Raw genomic sequence first — 24,365 nt, 5'->3', positions numbered from 1 at the left:
TCTGGCAGCAACTCCGAGAGACGGTGATGCCACAGCCCAAGGTGGACGATTGGCTTCGGATCGCTGAGGGCTTCCAAAATTCTGCGCAGTTCTCAAACTGCATCGGGGCAATGGATGGCAAGCACATCCGTGTGAAGAAGCCGCCACACTCAGGGAGCCGTTTCTTCAATTATAAACAGTTTTTCTCGGTAAGGCTGATGGCTGTTGCTGACAGTCATTACCGGTTTATAATGGTAGATATCGGGTCCTATGGAAGCACTGCGGATGCTCGCATCTTTAGTGCTTCTAGAATGGGTGAGCGGCTTCGTGCCAACCAGCTTGCCCTGCCCGAGTCCAGAAGACTGCCTGGATATGCAGGTCCGCCGGCTCCGTTTGTCATCGTGGCGGATGAAGGGTTTGCATTGACTCCACATGTTATGCGGCCCTTCCCAAAGCGTGGTTTGGATGTCAGGAGGCGTATCTTCAACTACCGGTTGACTCGTGCCCGTCGGTATGTGGAGTGCGCTTTCGGGATACTCTCTAGCAAGTGGAGGGTGTTTCTGTCATCCATACAGATGGATCCGGAGAATGCTACCCTGGTGATTCAAGCTTGTGTTGTTCTACACAACTACACCAGGATTCACGAGGCTTCCTCTTCTCTTGACATGGAAGATCTTCCTACGTCATCAGATTTGGGTTTGGAAAGGACCCTGCATCGACGACATGGGACTGCAGGCATTGCAGTTCGGGAACTCTTTGCAGACTACTTTATCAGCCCAGAGGAGTCTTTGCCGTGGCAGAGGGACGCTATTCGTGGCAGTTTTTGAAATCTTCTGGGCTCTTTAGTTTTTTTTTATTTTCTAGCTAACTTACTATAAATGATTGTGTTAGTTGAGTGTAGGGACTCGCAAGATAATGAGGACCCTTGACGTGGGCTTGCGGGCTGAGATTTTTTGGACCTCACATATTTTTTAAAAATTATTTAAAAATATTAAAGATGTTTCTGTCTAAATGTTAATGTAATGAAACATCTTGATATTTGGCTCTTCGGGTCCAAAAAATTTTCTAATACCTCATCTACACAGGAACCCTAAATAAAGATGTTGTTTGTCCAAATAAAGTGTGGCTTTGTGAGATACAGTGTGTGTAGCTTATGTTTTACATTGTGTTTTCAAATGAGAATGTTGTGTGTAGTGTGCAAATAAAACACTAGTCAATGATTTGGGACCCAAACAATAATTTAGTCAAATTATGGGCCCACCCAAAACACAGTCAATGGTATTTTAACACCAATAAACAAAGAACAAATAAAATGCTTTTCCAAACAATGCAACCATAAATTACAATTCCAGAAGGTCCTGCGAGAACGACCCAGGCGGAAAAGAGGACCGTGGCCTAACATGGGCCGGTGGTGGTGCCCCAGTTGCTACACTGGGATGGTAAAGGGGCTGCCCCACAGAATGTCTTGGCCCCTGAGGTGGAAGGTACTGTTGAGGGGGGGCATAAGAAGGGCCTTGGGTGGGTTGGGGAGGGAATTGGTATGGGGCCGGATTGGGCTGCTGGCCAGCATTTTCAACCTCGATGCGCATATTGTTTAATCGCCCAATGATGTCCCCATGGTTGGGGCAAGCAAACATTTTTATGACGATGGCTATGGAGGCCACGCAGTCCGGATGTTCGTTTTGAGGAACCTGCTGCAGGAGCGTGCCCAGTCCCTTCAACAGCTTCTCCTCCTTGCTATCACTCCTCCTCTGGGCCAGAAAATCGATGACGCGTGCATCAATAATCTCCCGACTCTCTGGCCCAGAGGTAGAGGGAGGGACTTGGCGGCGCCGTCTGGGCTGAGACTGGACAATCCTGGGTGGACTGGCCAGTGGTAGGGGGGCCTCAGCCTGCGTGGAGTCTTCTGGGTCCTGAGCCGGGCTTGGTTCTGGACTTGCCTGCGGGGAAAAGACTCCAGGGGTTTCACTGCCCGACGATTCAGAGTCGTGGGATGGATCCAGACTGTCCACAGTACTGTACGTAAAAAAATGAATACAAAAAACACATTAGATCATTTGCGTTACACATTTTAAAAGCACATTGATTATATTAGGCGCAAACAAACTGTGCAAATAGAATAAATATACGGACAGGCAGCATACAACTGAAAAACCAAAACCAGTGCTGAAATTGAGGCCAACTCATCTGCATGTGCCCCGCTACCAACATGTAAATATCCAAGATGTAATTTGAACCTAGTAGAACTACATATACAGATAAACAACATGTACCAGGCCACACTTGACCATGATGATAGTCCTAGTTGTAATCCTGCTGCTCAAGCGTTGTTGCAACCTCAGCTTTCCACTTTTGCCTAGAATGTGGTTATAGTCAGATTATAGGAGGAATGGTAGGAAACCATGTGGGGTTCGGTGCAATACCAATTCTGCTAGATAAATTACAATGCCAATAGGTAAAGGGTACCCATTTCTAAACTAAAAGAAATTTTGATAATATGTTGCTATGGTACAATTCTCATGTCGCCCGAAAATGTAAATTCAAAAAACCCTAGTCCGGGCTCCCATTAAAATGGGAGGCATATGAAAAGCGTTTAGAAACATTGGTGTGTGACTAGGAGCCGACAAACACGATAATCTACTGTATGAGGAAATAATGCGTGCAGTGCGCAAGTGTCATCTCTATTCGTTTTTCAAGTTCCAATTTCAAACATCTATGTTCCAGGAGGGACAATAAATTGCTTTGACACAAACAAAACAGATAAGGGAGGCGACATCTGCACACTTCACGTGTCGTCTCATCATTCAGCTCCAAAGCGGTGGACCCTGGTTTGACTACACCACTAAACTGAGGTAGGCAACCAACACCATGCATTTAGAAACTGTTGCACACCAGCTGATGGCCAACTACAACTCCAAGCAGGACCGAGTAGCTTACAGCTATTCTATCATGCTGGGAGTTTCAGTAGTTTAAAAGCAGGATGTAGTCAGTTCTGACATGGCTGCCACACCGAAAGTATAGGTCTGTAATAGAACTACTGAACTGTATCCATTTTTAACAGGGAAACTTTCGCTTTGTCCAAACAAACGTAAGTGTGCAAATATGAAACTTTGGGGGAAAAAAACTGAAAAATACTTACGGCCTCAATTCCATAACTGGCCGAAGAAATTGCAACTGGGCCGTATATATATAGGGCCGTTTACGCGACGACCCCTCCCCACTCCGGCCTTTGCTGCTCAGCTCCCGCCTAAACTGGTCACGGCAACTTGCCCAGCGGGTTTTGGTTTGTTTCACTGTTTAGAAATGACATAGAAGACATTTGTGAGGTAAACAATTAATATAGGGGAAAAATTAGACGCCTCATTTACCAACCATTTACAGGCCTTTCCGCAAAAGGAGGATGGACCACCCCAAAAACACTATTGTCCCCTCAGGGAATTTCCAACTACATCTTAGGGCCACACAGAGGACAAGGACAGCACAACTACATTGATAACACTTACCTAATTCGGCCCGGCCTCGGCTATCAGCCTTGGCCCATTCGCTTCGGCGCATGCTCCGTGCCACTTGCTCCCATGAAGCATCCTTTTTTTGCCGGTCAATATAAGAATTCTGCCGGGTATCCCAAAGCTCCGGCCTCTCCTGGACGAGGGAAATAAGCTTTTCTACATCCCATCGTGGCATTGTGGCTGTATTTGCACCTGCTGCAATTGCTGCCTCACTATACAGAAGCTGTTTACCACAGATGACTAGAAATTAGCATATCCTGTCACCTCAAACTTCCTGCCAATTTTTTTTTTCAATTTTATTGCCACAAGTTTTGGCCAGACAATTTGCCCATGCCATAAGAAGAAATAAAACGGGCGCGGAGCGGGCGCGGACGCGGATGACAAACGGGTGTGCAACCACGTTTTTCACGGCCCCATTGACTTGAATGGGGCCGCGACCCGTTGCCCGTGAAAAAAATAGGACAGGTTATATTTTTTTCACGGCCTAGAAACACGGGTCACGGGCGCGGTGTAAAAACGGTGCACAAGCCGAGTTTTCAACGGCCCCATTGAAAGTCAATGGAGCCGCAGAAAAAAACGTCTAACGGCACAACGGCCACGGGTGCACACAACGGTCGTGTGCATGAGGCCTTATAGAGCACCAGTAATGGGCACTATCAGTGACACTGCTTGGCATGTTCACTTTAGTGTTGCTCATGAATATTCTAATGGCGAATATCTGCACTTCGAGAATTTGCGAAGATGTAGAATGTAGTGCTAGATATTCTAGATTTTTTTTCATCAGTAATCTCCCTTCTTGCTTGGGGGCCAATGAGAAGGTTGCAATATATTTGTCTGAGCTTAGCAACAACCCCTAGCAACCAATAGGAAAGTTGCCTACCACTTACTATATAAGAGCCTCCCCAGCAGCCGTTTTTTTTCAGTTCTGAGAGAGAGAGCTGTGCTTTCATCTGGATCCTATTGCTTATCCAATTACATTGTATAGTTAGTTGTTAGATTATATATATAATACCAATAGTTAGTGGGAGATAGTCAGTGTAGGTTAGATAGTGATATAGTGTAGCTGTGCAGGGTGTTAGGTAGTGTGATAGGAATTACAGTTTCTCTGCTGTCCATACATTCATGTTACAGACATAGTGCTGCGATGTCACAACAATACTTAGTGCACCAATCAGTAATATCTACTCAGACCTGATAAAATGTGAAGTTGCATGTATTGCACAAAAAATATATGTATCATTAGTGTCGATTTGCGCAATCACAAAAATAATGACTGGAGATCACGAATTCTAGAATTGGTGAATTTATTGCAAATATTATGTGAAAAATTATCGAAATATTGCGAGAAAAAATATCGCCTATGCTGCTCATTACTAGTTCTTTTCAAGCCCACAAAACAGTTGATGGCATTGATGGTACATGTGTGGAAGCGTGAAAATGGTAGCATTATTAAAGGTACTGTTCCCATAAACTAGTTGTTGAAAGATGGTCATGGCAGTTTGGCTGCTATGAAGGGGTCTCAAATAACTGAAGTATCGTGGGTCTCTTTTAAGGCCCTATATAGCGATTCATTATGTGGGGCTGATATCAAAAGGTGTATTACCAGGAACATGGGCTGATTGGACCCCTTGATTAGAACATGTGATGACATTATATGAATGGTAACATCATATGGGTGATCATGATGAAATATTTATAGGCAATTTCAGTAACATTACCTTGTATGTCCGCTTTAAAAATGACTGATGACAACATCGATGATAATATCACAGCTCAAGGGTGGTGAATGGTGACATCACATGGAGTGCGGACTATAAATTGAGCTTTAAGATCCAGATCTGCTGGGAGGTGCACCTGGGATCTTTTCTGGAATGATCCATTTGTATTGTCTATTTTAGTGTATTCTTTCTAAGCTTGGAGCTTTATTAATATATTGATACCTGTGAAAATACTTAGTTTATCTATTAACCTCTTCAGGACCCTGCCATTTTTCACCTTAAGGACCAGGCCATTTTTTGCAAATCTGACATGTGGTCGCTTTATGTGGTGATAACTTTAAAACGGTTTTACTTATCCAAGCCATTCTGAGAATGTTTTCTCGTCACATATTGTACTTCATGACAGTGGTAAATTTGAGTCATTTATAAAAAAAAGAAAAAAAAAATGTACAAAAAAAATTACAATTTGCAATTTTCTACATTTCTATTTCTCAGCTTTTAAAACAGTTAGTGATACCTCCTAAAATAGTTATTACTTTGCATTTCCCATATGTCTACTTCATGTTTGGATCATTTTGTAAATAACATTTTCTTTCTTTGGAACGTTAGAAGGATTAGAAGTTTAAAAATCTTGAAAGCAAATCTAAGAACATTTCCATAACCCAATTTTTAAGGACCAGTTCAGGTCTGAAGCAGTGGCGCACCGTCAATATAAGGGGGGGGGGGGGGGGCCCAGCCAGGCTGCATCCCCTTCCCAACGTGAATACACGCTGCAGTAAAAGTAGAGAGTTAAATACCGACATTGGCTGATTATAATAGGGGCGTTTGGGTCGGCAGCCCCGGGCCAGTGTCAATGAGGGGCCCATTGCCACCCCAAATGCCCCAGTGCCATTACATATTTACATTTTCATTTCTCACTATATGCAGCGCTAGTGCTGCGCTGACAACAGCAGGCTGGGCCCTGAGTGGAAGGAAAGAGGGAGAGGAGAGTGAGCAGCCGCTTCCTCCAATCAGGTAGCAGCTCAGTGCCCGATGTGCCCACCCCTCTGTGACGTTTTTACTGGAAGTTTGCTGCCACAGCTAGCTAGGGTTGACACCTGGAGCGCGGTAAAGTATCTGCCCTGTATTTACTTTTATCAGCAGTGATAATTGTCATGTATCCCACATGCTTATCCTCCTCTAGGTCCTCCTCCACTTCTCTTTGCTTGTTTTCTCCCAGCACCACCAGTCACTTCCTTCGCACTATGTCTAGGCTGGGTGAGAGGTCAGAAGGAAGCAGCAGCAGAAGCGCTCTGCATGATGGAGCAGAGCTGAGTTGAGAGGAGCTGGCAGCAGGGTGATTGAATTTACAGCTGATAGGGTCAGAGTCAGACAGGAGCCTCATCTCTACTCACTGTAGTGCATTTATATTCTTTCATATGGGACCTGAGGCATGTGCTGGATGCTCCAGATAGCCTACCTCTAAGGTAAAAAAGACATGACTAAAAATGCTCAGCTCTGCTCCCTGTTATTAACAAAGGGAGAAGTTGAGCTGTGAGACAGAGATCTAATGCTGTGGACCAGCACAAGATCTGTCCCAGGGGTCACATTGACCAGTGTGGACAGTCCTGCTGCAGTAATTAACCATATAGGCTTTCCACTGCTTTACACCTATCTAAAAATAAATAAAACTTAAAGGGTAAGGCTGAGTTCATATCCCGTTTTTGCCATCCGTTTCATGTATACATACAGCGGAATACTTCATCATAGAGTTTGAAAGAAAAATGTATGTTATTGTATGTGTTTCCTTTTCTATCTACCCCTCAAGGTATTCAAAACTGATTTTACAAACTTTGTTAACCCTTTAGGTGTTCCACAAGAGTTAAAGTAAAATGTAAATGAAATTTCAGAATTTCACTTTTTTGACAGATTTTCCATTTTAATCCATTTCAGATTTCACTGGGATACACATTTGAAGACCCCCTGATGCACCCCTAGAGTAGAAACTCCAAAAAAGTGTCCCCCATTATGGAAACTAAGGGATAAAGTGGCTGTTTTGCTGGTACTATTTTAGGGTACATATGATTTTTGGTTGCTCTATATTGCACTTTTTGAGAGGTAAGGTAACAAAAAAATAGCTGTTTTGGCACTGTTTTTATTTTTTGTTTATTACAATGTTCATCTGACAGGTTAGATCATGAACAATTTTTATAAAGCAGGTTGTTACGGATGCTACAATATCAAATATGACTACTTATTTTTTGGTTGTTTGGTTAAGTTTTACATAAGAAAGCATTTTTGAAAAAAAAAAAAAATTGTGTCTCCATATTCGGAGAGCCATAGTTATTTTTATTTTTTGGGCGATTGTCTTAGGTAGAATCTCATTTTTTGCAGGATGAGATTATGGGGGGTTTTTTGGTCCTATTTTGGGGCGCATATGACTTTTTGATCGCTTGGTATTACACTTTGTGTGATGTGAGGTGACAAAAAATACCTTTTTTTACACCCTTTTTTTTTTTTTTTTTACTGTGTTCACCTGAGAGGGTTAGATCATGCGATAATATTATACAGAAGGTCATTACGGATGTGGCGATACCTAACATGTATACTTTTGTTTATTTATTTAAGTTTTACACAATAAATGCATTTTTGAAACAAAAAATAAATAATGTTTTAGTGTCTCCATATTCTGAGAGCCATATATATATATATTTTTTTGGGTGATTGTCTAAGGTAGAGCCTCATTTTTTGCGGGATGAGATGGAGTGCGTATGACTTTTTGATTGCTTGGTATTTTGCTTTTTGTGATGTAAGGTGACAAAAAATTGCTTTTTTTACACCGTTTTTATTGATGTAATTTTTTTTGCGGTGTTCACCTGAGGGATTAGGTCATGTGATATTTTAATAGAACTGGTTGTTATGGACACAGCGATACCTAATATGTCTGCTTTTTTACTTTTTTTCACTTTTAACACAATAAAAGCATTTATGAAACAAAAAAATCATGTTTTAGTGTCTCCATATTCTGAGAGCCATACTTTTTTTTTTGCCCGATTGTTTTATGTGGGGGCTCATTTTTGCACGATGAGGTGATGGTTTGATTGGTACTATTTTGGGGGGTATACACCTCTTTGATTGCTTGGTGTTGCACTTTTTGTGATGTGAGGTTACAAAAAATGGTTGTTTTAGCACAGTTTTTATTTTATTTTATCTATGGTGTTCAGGTGAGGGGGTTGATCATATGATAATTTTATAGAACCAGTCGTTACGGATGCAGCAATACCCAATATGTCAGGTTTAAAAAAAATAAAAAATCACAATTGTATGTGTTTTATTTTGGGAAAGGGGCTTTTTTTTTTTCTTGAAACTTTATATATTTTTTATTTTTAACTTTTTATTTTATCCCACTATGGGACTTCAACTTTCTTATGTCTGATCCCCTCTACCATGTTTTACATTGTAATACATTGCATGTCAGCTAAGGGCTGGATCTCACAAGTTTCCGTAGAAGGCAAGCCCCGATGCCTATGCAAGGCATCGGGCTTGCCTTCTCTGCCATCGGGTCTCTGCCACTGCAGCGCGATGTAGAGGGCACCTGTACCCTCCACAAACCCTCTGCATGTCGGGGTCAGCATTGACTGCGACATACAAGGGGTTAATACACTGGCATCAGTGTTTTCACCAATGTCAGCGTATGCAGCATTTTTACATATTTTATACATTTTACAGTGTTCATTTTTCGGTATAAATAGCATAATATATTTATTCTCTGGGTCAGTACGATTACAGTGATACCAAATACATATATATTTTTTTTTACATTTCACTACTTTTTTGCAATAAAACCCCTTTTAAAGGGTATTTTTCATTGGTATCATTGTGGAGTAAATGGCGCTTTTTGATTGCTTGTTACTATGTTTTTTCGGTGGCAACTAAAAATAAAATAGCAATTCTGTATTTTATTTTTTTATTTTATTTTTTCGGCGTTCACCGCAGGGGATGATTTACATAATATTTATGTAGTCCTCTCGTTATGGACGCGGCAATACCAAACATACGGGGTAGATTTATTTTTTGCTTTTTTTTATTGAAAATATTAATTTGAAAGGAAAAAAAGCGTCATTTTTTATGGGATTATTTTTATAGAATAAATGAGGTTTTTTTTTTTTTTACTTTTTTTTTTACCACTTAAGGCCTGTTTCACACGAGCGGATGGCGTACGTGACATTCCCTGCTTGAATGACAGCCAAGACCCGCTGCGGACAGCAGAAGCACGGAGCATAAACATGATTCATAATGCTCCGTGCCTCTCTGTGACCTCTTTACTATGAAATCACAGTGACAACTTTATCTTACTGTGATTTCGTAGTAAAGAGGTCACAGAGAGGCACGGAGCATTATCAATCATGTTACTGCTCCGTGCTTCTGCTGTCCGCATCGGGTCTTGGCTGTCATTCACGGAGCGGATGTCACGCACGGCATCCGCTCTTGTGAAACAGCCCTAATAGTCCTTAATTCACAGCCTGAGAGAACGTTAAAACAAAAACTAAAACCTTTTTTTTAATTAAAAAGCACTGTATAAAATGGGCTAATCCACCCGAATCGGTGTTCAACAGGCATACAGGGATAAAGCATGTAGAGAGGGACTTTATGTACACTGAGCAAAAAAATAAACGCAACACTTTTGGTTTTGCTCCCATTTTGCATGAGCTGTACTCAAAGGAGCCCGAAATGGCATAAATCACCCACCAAGTCATAGCTGAATGCCCAACCTACTGACTGCCCTGCCTACTGTATAACTACAGATGAAGGTATCGCGTTCGCTCAACGTGTTTCTGCATGGCAGTGTTACACCACGCTTCCTCAGGAGTGATATTAAGAAGATGTGTGGCGCAGGTTGCTGCTGTACAAATCGCACATAACACCGGCAGTAAGCGGCCGCTAGAACGCTGGGTAGATAAAGTAAAGGCTCCTCCTCCCGATGTGGCTGGCCAATCGGGGAAGTAGGTGTGTCACATGGACAAGTTAGTAAATAAATCATTCCTGTAGACAAAAATCTAATGAATGATCTAATAGAGTATCTTTCATTGGTAACTGAGCTCATAAAAAATGCCCCCTTGGTAATATTGGCACATACCACACACAAACCACATGGAAAAGTGCCCACAAGGGTATTTTTAAGCCATATTGATGGTTTGGGTTGTTGGTATAAACTGTGAACAAGACGGTCACTTAAATTTGAACCACGATGATACGTGACGAGCGGATATTGTGGCATCTGATCTCCAGTATCTGGGTCAGATTTAAAAATAGACCAGGGAGACTAGAATCTCACGTATAAATAGATACGTGATATTCTACAGTCTCACTGGTCTATTTTGAATTCTGACCCAGATATTCGAGATCTGATGCCACAATATCCGCTCTTCACGTATCGTCGTGGTTCAAATTTACGTGACCGTCTTGTTCACAGCTTATACCAACACCCCAGACCATCAACATGGCTTAAAAATACACTTGTGGGCACTTTTTCATGCGGTTCGTGTGTGGTATATGCCAATATTACCAAGGGGGCTTTTTTTATACGCTCAGTCACCAATGAAAGCCTATACAGTAAGGGTCTAAAAACTGGGGAACATATGGCTCCACCTCAAATGTCTGCCCTGGTGGCTTTGATTTAACACCTGTAGGTGATGTGGATTTGCTGGATGTAACAAATTGGAGCCAATTACAAATCTCTGAACACTACCGGTGTTTTATTTCAGGAATATAGCTGTGTAGATGGCATATACATAAAGTCCCTCTCTACGCGCTTTATACCTGTATGTGTGTTGAACACCGATTCGGGTGGATTAGCCCATTTTATATAGTGTTTTTTAGTAAAAAAAACTTTTTTTGTTTTAATGTTCTCTCAGACTGTGAATTAAGTAATTGATTTATGAACGTATATCATCTGATATCCTTTATAGTGTGTTTTGACCACTTATTAGTCCCACAAGGGGACTATAACAGAAAGCTTTTTTATTGCTTTTAAAATTTAATGCACTATCCCTATAGTGCATTGCATTTCAATGACAATGCTATTCTAACTTTGACCAGCAGGCTGGGCCAGAGAGGCGCAGCCTGCTGGAAACTACTGAAGGCTGGTCTGGGGCCTACATCAGACCCAAGGCAGCCTTCACACACATCGGCACACCGCAATCGCATTTGCGGGGTGCCGATGGGAGACAGAGGGCATCCGCTTCCTCTGTCAGCACTTTACATGCTGCGGGCACTCCTGCTGGTCCGGGCTGCAAAGGGTAAGTTCTGGGTCAAAATCTGAACCAGAATCCGCAAGTAAGACATGGTGTAAATTTGGTCCGAAAAATTCAGTGAAATTTGCATGAAAAGGAACCTTGGCAATTCTTATATTGTGCTCTAAAGGCGCATTTAGATCATCAGATGAGCAGCAGATTGTTGTTGAAGCATTCCTTCCTGATAGTTTGCTGCTCTTTAAGTGAAGTTGACTGTAACATTTACATGCATCAATTCCCTCCACAGTATGAGGACAAGCAGTCACTGCTGCCATTGCTGGTCTCCATACAGAATCATTGCTTCTGGGCAGCAGATCGTTGTTTAGACACTGCATCTCCGATCATTTCATCCAAGCAAAATGCAGAACCTTTACACGGGCAGATTGTCAGGAACCAGTGTTCATAGGAACATTTGATCCAGATAATCAGCCTTAATGTAGGGCCGTGTAAATCCAGCTTAAAGGGTTTGTCCGACAAAAAATATTCTCCAGTTTTCAAACTAGCACCTGGATCTAAATATTTTTGTAATTGCATGTAATAAAAAAAATTGTATAACCACTGAGTTATTTATAAAAAGGTATCCGTATAGCGCCACCTGCTGTTTTTTTTCTTCTTATTTCTTTGTCCGGATCGCTGAGAAGGTCGCACATGCTCAGTTTCATCCTTCAACTACCTCCTGAGCTGTGATAGGTAGAGCTGAAATATGCTCCCTTAGTTGCAGCAGAAAAGACACTCCCCTTGAGCTGTCAGCTTGATATAAATCTGGCAGACCAGTGAATGTGGAGATCTCTAGATCCACGTGAGGTACAGGGCTGGTTCTAGCTTTGTTAGAAAGAGATTGTCACTAGAGATGGCATTGCAGTTTGCCAGGCGGTCATTTTGCGGCGAACTTTGCTCGTTCGCGATTCACGAACATGCGAACATATGGCGATGTCCTCTGGTGCCATATTCTTTTGCATTGCACTGAACTTTGACCCATGACACATCCATCAGGTGGTACAGGACAGCCAATTGAGACGTTTCAGCACATGGACATACCCCCTACCTTATAAATAAACATGATCTGGCCGCCATTTTATATTCAGTGTTTTGCCAGTGTAGGGAGAGGTTGCTGTGTGGAGCAGGGACAGGCTGTTAGGGACACCAAACGCTAGCTAATATGGCCACACAAGTCTTTTTAAGGACTGGTATAGGTATGCTATAAAAATGGCCCCTGAATAAAATACACATTTTTTTTGTGGGAATTTTTGCCAATGATTCCCCTCTGGTATGTCACTGTCCATGTTGTGGGACTATTTGTGCGCTTCTAGTAAATATTTTGTGGCTGCAAATATGACCCGAAGGTTTTTCAGGTTCGCCTGCCATCACAGTCAGTGGGGTCCGCCACGCAATCGCGAACCGTCCCACCCGATGTTCGTCCATCAGTAATTGTCACATGCTAACCCCTTTAAATCAATAGTACTAATTACCATATTCCAAAACTGCTGGATATACACATTCTCACACGATATGCTGGTTTCCTGACATTTTGGACATTTTTTCTCAGTAGTTTTAATACATTTTGCTGTTTCATCTGGGGTATATTATAGCCTATGAACCATAAAAACTGTCAGATCCATATCGCTGGACCTGGGGATAGTTCTGGGATAGATTTAAAGATTCTCAACCTCTGTACATCTGAGCAATATCCTCTCAATCTCTATATATCTTGATGCATAGAAGTCTGTCCTTGTGGACTTTTCTTTCAATATATGTCGCTACAACCTATTTTTTGTCAAATTTGATACATTAGCTTGAAGGCGAGAAGCCTAGAAAATGTTTTAAGCATTTCATGCATGGAATAATGAGGACTGAGCATCAAAGGTTAAAGACTCACAAATATTTAAACCTATCGAAGAGATAGATGGACACTCTTGCACCACAAATAGGATTCTTGGCATTATTTTAATATATTCAACATTTTACAGATTATGTTCAGGAATGTTGGGCTCTATATACAATTTTTTTTCCTTTATGAAATACAGAGCACTAGTGTATGTGATAATGGGGCACTCTGGCATGAAGACCTAAGTGCAATGTCAATACGTTTTGGTTCTAGAACACCAGAAATCACAGCTGCCAGATAACCACTACATCTGCTCCCTTGCATTGTCTGCGATGAGACATGGATGTTCCATTTTAAAGAATTCTTCAGGTTTTAACAATTGATAACCTTTCCCTAAGATAGGTAATCAAAATCCGATTGGTGGGAGACTGGCACCCACACCCCCCTGCCAATCAGGTTCAGGAGTAGCTCCAGTGCTGTAAATAGCCACCAAAACTACACAGCTCTGTCTACTCTGGGATGGGAGCATCACTGTAGTGCCCAGCTCTGTCCACTACACCATGGATGGATCTGTGCTGTTCCGATGACAGTTTCCAGCACTAGAGCTACTCCTGAACAGCTGATTGGTGTGGGTGCAGGTGTCACGGAAGGTGTACAGGAAACTAGAAGACACAAAATGAAGATCCGACTGACTGGATCCAAAACTAAGGAACAAAAGGGAGAGCCCTGCATCAGACCTGGCTCTCTCCCTAACTGCTCAGCCTATGCGAAAATCCCAATGGTAGATGATCGCATATCCTCGTACCTCGACTGTATAACACCTGAACACCCTATAATAGTGAGGGGACACGACCACCGGCTCCCTACACTTGATACGGAGGGAGTCAGGGTCACCTGGGATCCAGCAAACAGGAAAACACAAATGAACGAACAAAACTTATCTGTAGAAGACTCAGAAGTAGGATCAGCATGCACACACTCCAGGAAGTAATATAAACCGCAAAGTGATGCAGTATGGGGAGGGATTTAAAGGGATGCAATCAGTGCAACTACATGACAGCTGAGAGAGGCTAACGAGATGAGAAAATGAAAGCAAAACAAAAGGAACCTCAAGGAGGAGGTTCTGAAGGACGTCTGTCAGAGCTTCTCAGATGTCTGGTGGTGACAGCAGGGTGTCGGACTCTCGCTAACCTGATATTGATGACCTATCATAGGAATAGGTTATTGATTGTTAACTCCAGGAGGACATCTTTAAAACAAATGTTGTCAGTAAAAATGTATCTGCAAGTTAAAACCAGATAGCAAAACATTCTTTTTTCTAAACTCTTTTTATATACGTATTGGACATTTTTTTCCTGAACATGATTATGGGGCTGCTGTTCTTAACAGTATTTGCGCAGCATTAAAGTTGCTTTTCGGGAGCCCCATGGTCCATATAGGGAACCTCATTGCCTTCTATGGGAGAGTTTTCTGGGCATGCTCTGTGACCTGTGCAGAGGTCATTGTACAAGGAAAGCTTTGAGAATCACCTATTGTGAATGGAAGATCCGGCCTTATCTACAAACAAAGGTGATATCTCCTTATCAGTATAGGCAGGTTTAGAATAATATCTGCAGTGAAGTGATCTGCACAGACCAAGAAGTGGCGCCTATTATTAGGCTAATTAGCCAGTGCAAAAACTGCTGGATTTTATGGTTTTTGTTTAAACTTAGCTATTGACATGGAAAATTGAAATGCTGTGGCCCAGGACCGATTCCTGGATGATTTTCTGCTGGCCCACAGCTACACAGAAGAGGTGAAATGGTGCACCGGTATATCATGGCACCATATGCTCTCATCTTCAGGCGCACAGCAGGAAGGAGGTAGAGCGTTCCTTTCTTCCCACTGTGATGCCAGCCAGCCACTGCCACCAATGAAAAGGCTGATGTCAGGGAGGGACTGTAAGGCTTTCAGCCACTGCCCCAAAAATAAAAATAAAGATGAGGGACTAGGGGTAGTGTCATGAAGGGAGGAAGGAGGAGAAGAACCTGGGAGGTCGGTGTCTCTTCCTTCCAAGCGCACGGCCTGGAGAGTGTTACAGAGAGTAGTCAGACATTCAGTCCAGCAGGGCAGCAAAGTCCACTGACCACCAGACCCTTCCCTAAATTACGGCTTCCCTTAGTCAGTTTTCTGCAGCCAACTCAGGTACAGTTACTATGCCAACCCCCCACCATCCCCCCCATGCAGCCGCCACCCAACCTCCCATTCCCACCCCGGTTCCTTAGAAAATTATTGTCTTACATCAAACCAGTCCTTGGTACACAAAAGGTTGGGAAATATGTCGCTAGGATGGATCTATCTTGTGTAGGTTGTGACCAGATACATGATGTCAGTTTTATGCTATCAAAGGCATGATCAATAAGGGCCCTTATTAGTGATATTTGCACTTGAAGACTTGATTATTGAATGTTACAATTTAAATGAATGGAATTGGTAACAAATTCCACAAAAAGTTTGACTTCCAACAAAACATCATTTTGGGAGATTTGTCCTACACAAATGGCACCAAATGTTATTTTACAATTTCTGAGTGTCATACACAACTCTTCAGGCAATTGGGGCACTATTGATTAGGACCTATTTTATTTTGGTTGAATCGAACTTGACAGTAGATTTAACTGAATTAGATCTGACATGTGTTTTGGAAAATTTGCTTGTCTCTAATTTCAAAGCAAATAGTGGCAAATATAAGTCAAATGTACTTTCATTATAACATTATATCCAAATAGTTTATCCATGTCTTTGTTAACAATGCATTTGGAAAAATCACTTAACTTCAGTAGGCTCAACTATGACCTTCTGTATTAAACCACCGTATAGTCACTTAAACCTGCACAAGCAAATCATCTATATACTCAAGGTGAATATCTAATTGTTTCAGCCATTTGCCATAAATTACATTTTCTCCTGATGGATTATATAATGATAGTAACCCTTTTAATGGTGTGAAAAGGCCTCATAAGGACATCCTACAAATCACATTTTCTCAGCTGCTCTAATTATACAAGGCAGAGTTCATTGTCTGGCACACAATAAATCTGAAATCATTAACACATTCGGTTGTTAACAGATCTCCCCTGCAAGCACATCCAGTGCCATCTGCCTGGTTATTGACAGGACTGTCAGGGAGGGTGACAAGAGTAGAGAAAGGAGTGGGTCTTAAAAGAGATGCTTGGCAAGAGCCCAGCTCGCCTTAGGTCTGTGTTCAGATGCTTTCAATGACAGCTGTGCTTCTACAGACCTAAAGCTGATGCTGGTAAACAAGTGTCTGCTGCCCTGGTACAATGGAACTGGTGACAGATAAGGTACATGAGGTCTCACTTTAGAAAAATCTGTATATTAGGTGTGGGATGATAAGGAATAAAAACAGAAGCATTTGTTATTGGCAAATAAAAAGTTATTAATTCGTTTTTAGTTTATAAACTATTTTACAACCTGGCTAGTGTTGTACATAATGCTGAATTTCCTACATTTTCTAAATGATCCCCAATGCGGTGAGCACTCTCTCTATACAGAGTTAATATTAAAGTTTTTCGAAGTAATCCCCCAAGCCTGGTTTAAATTTAGCAGCTTACATCCATCTTTCTTGAGTTAGCCTTCTTCACAGTCTGAGAAACCTTGAGGGCAAGTGGCTATTGTAATTAGATTTTTCCAATAGCAATAATAATCACATATCCATCACAGCATAGATAAGGTGTAAGAAGTGTACCTCAAGGGTATGTCCTGGCTCCTTTTCTTTTTGTGACATAGGAGAAGGTTTGGTAGGTAAGGTTTGCCGGTATGCTGATGATACAAAATGTGTAACAGGGTGGATATTCCTGGAGGCATTACTAACATAGAAAAAGCTTCTCAGGAAAAATGGTCCAAACAATGGAAACTGCAGTTTAATGTGTCCAAATGTAAAATAATGCACTTGGGAAGAACAAACCTTCTAGCCAAGTATCATGTTAGCAGTTCTGTGTTAGCCAAGAATTCAGAAGAGGAGGATCTAGGGGTCCTGATAACAGCCAACTTTAAAATGAGTGCACAGTGTGGACAGGCAACCAGTAGGAAAAGAGAGAGAGATTGTGATCACCCTGTATAGAGTGCTAGCGAGACCACATCTGGAATACCGTGTCCAGTCCTGGAGACCCCCACCTACAAAAAGATGTAAATAAGGGTACTTTCACACTAGCGGCAGGATAGATCCGACAGGCTGTTCACCCTGTCGGATCCGTCCTGCTAGTATTTCACCGTGCTGCCGGACGACTGCTCCGTCCCCATTGACTATAATGGGGATGGGGGTGGTGCTCCGGCGCAGCACGGCAGTTTGCAGTGAGAGGCCGCTGGACTAAAATGTCGGACATGCAGTACTTTTAGAAATGAAAAGAAAAAGTCTCAAAATACGTTGCCTATCTTCTATGCGCTGCAGGTCCTGAAGTGATATAGGCAAGTTCACACAACAATGCGTTTTATGTGAAGGACCGCGCTGCTTCACCCTCCATCAAGGGATAGCCTCTCGCAGTAAGGTTCTTTCGCAATTCCCAAATGTAGTGACATATGAATCTTCACATTCGTTTTTACCCTCCTGGTAGATGGTATAACCTTAAAAATGGGACGTGCACAATAGTGAAGTACCGCCACAAGAGGTTAAAAATGTACAATTTATTATACTCACAAGCAATGTTGTTTAAAATGCCTGACCCGGGTTTCGCTTGACGCTACTGAGTTCTGGGCTGTCTAATAAATCAATGGAACTCCTCCCTTTCTCTCAACAGGTTAACAGCATTAAGAAATCACTTAAAAAGTATTCTCATATTTGTTTCAAACAAATAATATCAAACTCGTATCAAACATATAATACCTACACAATGTCATATTAAAAATCGCGTACCACTAATTCACTATTAAAACCAATACAAATCATATCAATTCAAAACCTTTCTATGTAAGTGGACCAGTTTTCATTCACAATCCTTCAACCATCACATGTCCACTATGGTTCTTCCACTTTCATTCACAAAATGCGGGACCTGATCACTTGGTCCCTGCCCACCAATAGGAGATCTTTTAAACAAAGCTGACTGCGGAAAAGGGAAGATGGAATATGCTACCCCATATATCGCAACCATCTGTAAGTGCTATACCAGGCATGGCTTAAGGTCAAATTCTACGTTTAAACCGCCTGGCTGCAAAGTAGCCAGCTTGTAAATCCACTCAACCTCGTGTTTGTTGATTCTAGCAGTCTGGTCACCACCTCGCCAATATAGTTTAAAGTCATATTTAGACCCTAATTTCAATTTTCATATATGTAGTTACTAATAACATGATATTCCAGAATCAGTTACTATTAGACTGACTTACCCCATATTTAATAAGATTCAGCCCTTAGCAACCAATCTGCATAAAACTGCAATTTCACTATTCAGTTAAGATGGCCACCACTGCCCTGACCCTGAGGCTAATCCCGCCTGCCCTCACTAGCCAGTAACAATATCCCCCCAAAAGTGTCAGTAACCACAGCCCTGCCCCCTAAAGGGTTAATCTCCTGCAGCACAAAGGGGTCCGCTAACCACATGTTGCTTTCATTTATACACTGAGCAGATGGCAGATCTCCCTTCCCTGGTCTGCGCTGCACCAACTCTGCATTCTCCAAGTCTGCTGAGTGAGGGAGCGTCTGCCAAGCGCAGGGACAGGGAGAAGTGCACACAGCCCAGGCACTGTTATCAGCTGCTGGGGAGGACCTGGCTTTAATCATTTACTTACAGTCCCTGGCTGTCAGTAATGTGACCCTGCACACTGCGTGCTCCAACAGATAGACGGATCATGCCTAGCAACCCTATTTTAAGCACAGGTAAAAGTAGGCAGTACAGGGAACAAAAATGTGGAATTAAGGGGTAATTGAATACACAGTGAAAAGTTGAAATAGGACCACCAAGGTGATATTAATCACCACAATCCAATACTTCAAAAAAAATAAAAAAAAATACAACAGTTATCCTTTAACTAGTTCTATGCCCATGAACTTCAAACCCTTGGGATTTTTTGGGTGCGTTTTTTCAAAATGTAGTGAAACACTGTGGGTTTCAAGACCCTTTTTGATGTTCCTTATTTGTTCCTGAATTCTTATTTTTAATTTGCGGGTGTTGCGACTGACATACTGCAGCCCACAAGGGCATTGCAGCAAATATATAACACCGTCGGACATGCAGTACTTTTAGTCCAACGGCCTTTTGCCATGCACTGCCGCTCTGCGCCGGAGCTCTGCCTCCGTCCCCATTATAATCAATATAAAACATATTAAGAGAGACTTAAAGGCTAAAGTATGTAAACCTTTGGAATCAATTTTTAAATGATTGTATTTAACTTATTTTTGGCTAAATATCATATTTTCAATTGGCCTTTATTAAAAATATTGAGCTGTTCAGTCAGAAAGGGTTAACAGTTTTTCTAACTGTGTGACTGGTACTTCCATTTTTACTTTGTGAAGGACGGTCATCTATTAAGCCTTATATCTAAACGACTGAGAGGTCATAAACACTTATTTAAGACCCATTCCTATCAGTAAGAAAAGGATTCAGCTTTAATGAGTGTTTAGAATGTCAAAGAGCAGAGATAAGGATTCTGTCTGCTCCTCAGATGACGGAAAACTCATAAGATCCACAGGCAGCTGGTAGAGCATGTCAGCTCTGTACATAAAAAAAAGGATTACATATTGTTAACCCTTTCATGACCAAGGGTCATTGATGCCCCCCGTGACCATGTCTAATTTTGCTAATTTGTGTCACTTTATGTGGTAATAACTTTGGAACACTTCTACTTATCTAAGCCATTTTGAGTTTGTTTTCTCGTGACACATTGTACTTCATGATAGTCATAGATTTGAGTCAATATATTTCACTTTTATTTATGAAAAATCCCAAATTTACCAAACATTTAGAAAAAAATCTCAATTTTCTAAATTTCAATTTCTCTGCTTTTAAAACAGAAAGTGATACCTCATAAAATATTTATTACTTAACATTCCCAATATGTCTACTTTATGTTGGCATCATTTTGTAATTGTCATTTAATTTTTTTTAGGACGTTAGAAGGCTTAGAATTTTAGAAGCAATTCTTAAAATTTTTAAGAAAATTTCCAAAACCCACTTTTTAAGGAACAGTTCAGGTCAGAAGTCACTTTGTGGGGCTTACATAGTGGAAACCACCCATAAATGACCCCATTGTAGAAACTAGACCCCTCAAGTTACTCAAAACTGATTTTACAAATTTTGTTAACCCTTTAGGTGTTCCATAAGAATTAAATGAAAATGGAGATACATTTTCTAAATTTCACTTCTTTGGCAGATTTTCCATTTAAATCCATTTTTCTCTTTAACACATCAAGGGTTAACAGCCAAACAAAACTCTATATTTATACCCTGATTCTGAGGTTTACAGAAACACCCCACATGTGGTCGTAAACTGATATAAGGGCACACGGCAGGGCGCAGAAGAAAAGGAACACCATATGGTTTTTGGAAGGCAGATTTTGCTGGACTGGTTTTTAGATGCATGTCCCATTTGAAGCCCCCCTAATGCACCCTTATAGTAGAAACTCCAAAAAGTTACCCCATTTTGGAAACTAGGGGATAAGGTGCCAGTTTTATTGGTACTATCTTGGGGTACATATGATACATATGATTAAAATTGCTCTATATTACGTTTTTTGTGAGGCAAGGTAACCAAAAAATAGCAGTTTGTGCACCGTTTACATTTTTTATCTTTTACAAGATTAATCTGAAAGGTAAGATCATGTGCTATTTTTATAGAGCAGGTTGTTACGGATGCAATGATATCAAATATGCCTACTTTGTTTATTTGTTTCAGTTTTACATAATAAAGCATTTTGGAAAAAAATATATGTTTTTGTGTCTCCATTTTCAGAACACCCTTTTTTTTTGTCTTGTGAAGGGTCTCTTTTTTTGCAGGAAGAGTTGACGTTTTTATTAGTACCATTTTTGGATACATAGGATTTTTTGATTATTACACTTTATGGGCAAGGTGACCCAAAAAATTGGCTGTTTTGGAACAGTTTTGATTGATTTATTTTTACAGCGTTCATCCGAGGGGTTAGGTCATGTGACATTTTTATAGCGCAGATCGTTAGGGAGGTGGCAATACCTAAACTATACTAAACACCCCAAAAATTATGTTTTAGTGTCTCCATAGTCTGAGAGCCATAGCTTTTTTTATTTTTTGACTGATTGTTTTAAGTAGGGTATAATTTTTTGTGGGATGAGGTGGCAGTTTGATTGGTACTATTTTAGGTGGCATACGCCTTTTTGATCGATTGGTGTTGCAATTTTTGTGATGTAAGGTGACAAAAAATGTTTTTATTTTTTATTTTTACGGTGTTCAGCTGAGGGGTTAGGTCATGTGATATTTTTATAGAGCTGGTTGTTATGGACGCGGCAATGCTTTGTTTTATTTATTACATTTTAACAAAATAATAGCATATTTGAACCAAAAAATGATGGTTTAGTGTCTCCATGTTCTCAGATTTTTTTTTATATTTTTTAAATGATTTTCTTATGTAGGGGCTAATTTTTTGCGGAATGAGGTGACGGTTTAATTGGTACCATTTGTGGGACATTCACCTCGCTTGTTGTTGACACCGTTTTTATTGTTTATGGTGTTTATCGGACGGGGTGTGATATATTTATAGACCCACTAGTTACGGATGCAGTGATACCTAATATGTGTAGTTTATTAATTTTTTCCATTGTGTAATCTCTTATACATGAATGGACATAGGAAAAGGCAATTTATTTTATATTTAATTTACATTTTTTTTTCTTGAAGATCCAGTGGGGCTGAGCGCTGTACTATACTTTGCAATACTCTTGCATTGCAAAGTATAGTACTATTAGGTTTCCTGATAGATGGCAACACAAGAAGCCTTTGCAAAGTGTCAGATTGCTATTGCAACCATCGGGCTGCTGACAACGCAGCACGGAAGCCCGATGGTTGAGAGAGGGAGCAACCTCCCTTTCTTAACCCCATAGATGCCACTGCCGCGGCATCTAAGGGGTTATAGCAGCATGCCAGCATACATTTTCTTGGAGGTGGGCACACAGGGGGGGGGGGGGGCTAACCAATTGGATTGGTCCCTTTCCGGCTTTACTGGACTGTATGCTGTCCGTGAAAGCGGCAGTCATGGGGCATAAGCTTTAATCCAAGCGTTTTGCAGCGATTGGATTAAAGAGCTGCCATAACGTTTATATACGTGCTATCTGCACGTGGCATGTGCAGATAGCACATGTATAGCCGTATGGCCGTCGTGAAGTAATTGATTTTTAGCTAAAAATAAATACAATTCAATAAAATAAATTTCCCACAAAGATGTACATAGCCTTTAAAGAACTTAATCTGTATAGCCTTGAGAAAAGAAGGGAAAGAGGGGCATACATAAGGATAGGGATGGAAGTGTTTTTAATAAAAAAAAAAAAAATCAACACATGAAATGTACAATTAGTTGGGGGAAAATCAGAACCAATGTCCAGATTTTTTTTTAAACGAAAATAGTAGTTGAAGCTTGGAAAAAATTCCACGCAGACATGGTTGGAAAATTGTCAGTAAGTGAATTCAAACATGTCTGGGATAAACACACGTCTATCCTAAGATATGGGCAGACTGGAGGGACCTTTGTACTCTCTGTGTTTCTAAGGTAACTTTTAGATCACTGGGAGAACTATAACTGGGCCCCCCAAGCAAGCACTAGTATAGGAGGCCAGAGTAGAGTCCCTTCTTCCTCCGCAGCATGTTAAGGGGAGTTTTATGGAACATAGATCAAATACGTGCATCACTGCTCTATACAACTCATTGGGAAATATGGAAACAGCTGAGTGAGAACACTCAGCTATTTATGGTAGAAACAGTGTCATATAGTGTCATATCTGCTCATGGCATACATTTGGTGCCAAGCAGTGACCTTTTTACTGTCCTTCCGTGCCCCTTAGTGTCCTGTGGTATATCCTTTGTAACCGTTGGCTCCCCATCACTAAGCAACTGTGCTTTACAGTACTCCTTAGTGCCTATGCATGTCATCTTAGTGCCACACAGTGCCCATTAGAGTTCTACAGACCCTTTAGTGCCATTTTACTACATGTGCTATACAGTAATGATTGCTGTACATAATTGATGTACAGTGCTACAGTTTTATACAGTATTTACTGGTAGGAGAGGGAGTGCAGGACTACCATGAACCTACCAAGCGCTGGATAACAATCAAAATGCAACTGTAAACAGCTTACACTGGAATATGCAAAACTGTGTTTAAATATTTTAGATAAAAGCTATAGGCTACAAACTTAACTGGAAGATCATGACCTTGTTCTGCCCCAGCAGGACCGTCCTAGTGAGCGGCTGAAAGCGTGTGTCTGCTTCCAATAAGTTCTACTGAAAAAGGCGCTAGGCAGTGTCTACTTTCTGCTGCTATTTTGCCCTTGTTCATTCTCTATCCACTCTGGGAGACAAATTTTTTACACATTGGATAGATTTACTCTTTGAAATGTGCCATAATTGTTTCTCACAGGTTGTGTGATACATTTATTAACAGGGTTTTCTGGGAATTAAACACTGATGACCTATGCTCAGGATATATCATCAATACCTGATCAGTGGGTGTCCGACACCCGGCACACCCACCCATCATGTATTTGAAGAGGCCTTGGTGCTCTGGTGAGTGCTGTGGTCAGACATTTTGCATCGTATTACATCCCAGGCCTGGTAACTTGAACAGGACTGAGCTGCACATAGGCCATATGACCTATGGACATTATATCACTGGCCTAAGAAGAGGCCACAGTGCTCACAGCTGATCAGCGATCAGGGTGCTGGGAGTTGGCCCTGAACAGATATCGATGATCTATCCTGAGGATAGACCATCAATGTTAAACTTCTATAAAATCCCTTTAAAGGATAACTGTCATATTTTCATAAAAAATATATTTTTGCATATGTTACTGCTGTAGCAGCATTATGCATAAAGCAATATTTAGTT

At 41.2% G+C, this 24,365-nt stretch overlaps 1 protein-coding gene across 1 annotated transcript; it reads right to left on the bottom strand.

The window, feature by feature from the left end:
• Window positions 1-1,319: 1,319 nt before the first annotated feature.
• On the bottom strand, window positions 1,320-3,663 carry LOC122925721 (ataxin-2-like protein). Its single transcript, XM_044277066.1, has 3 exons — window positions 3,483-3,663; window positions 3,119-3,272; window positions 1,320-1,995 (listed from the first exon to the last, which is right to left on the bottom strand). Exons 1-3 carry the CDS (start codon window positions 3,661-3,663, stop codon window positions 1,320-1,322), a joined length of 1,011 nt encoding a protein of 336 aa, XP_044133001.1.
• Between the last annotated feature and the right edge of the window lie 20,702 nt (window positions 3,664-24,365).

Source organism: Bufo gargarizans, chromosome 2 (genome assembly GCF_014858855.1).
Source record: "Bufo gargarizans isolate SCDJY-AF-19 chromosome 2, ASM1485885v1, whole genome shotgun sequence".
Lineage (NCBI taxonomy): Eukaryota > Metazoa > Chordata > Amphibia > Anura > Bufonidae > Bufo > Bufo gargarizans.
The sequence above is the reverse complement of the archived record's forward strand: the minus strand, read 5'-3'. Positions and strand labels throughout refer to the sequence as shown.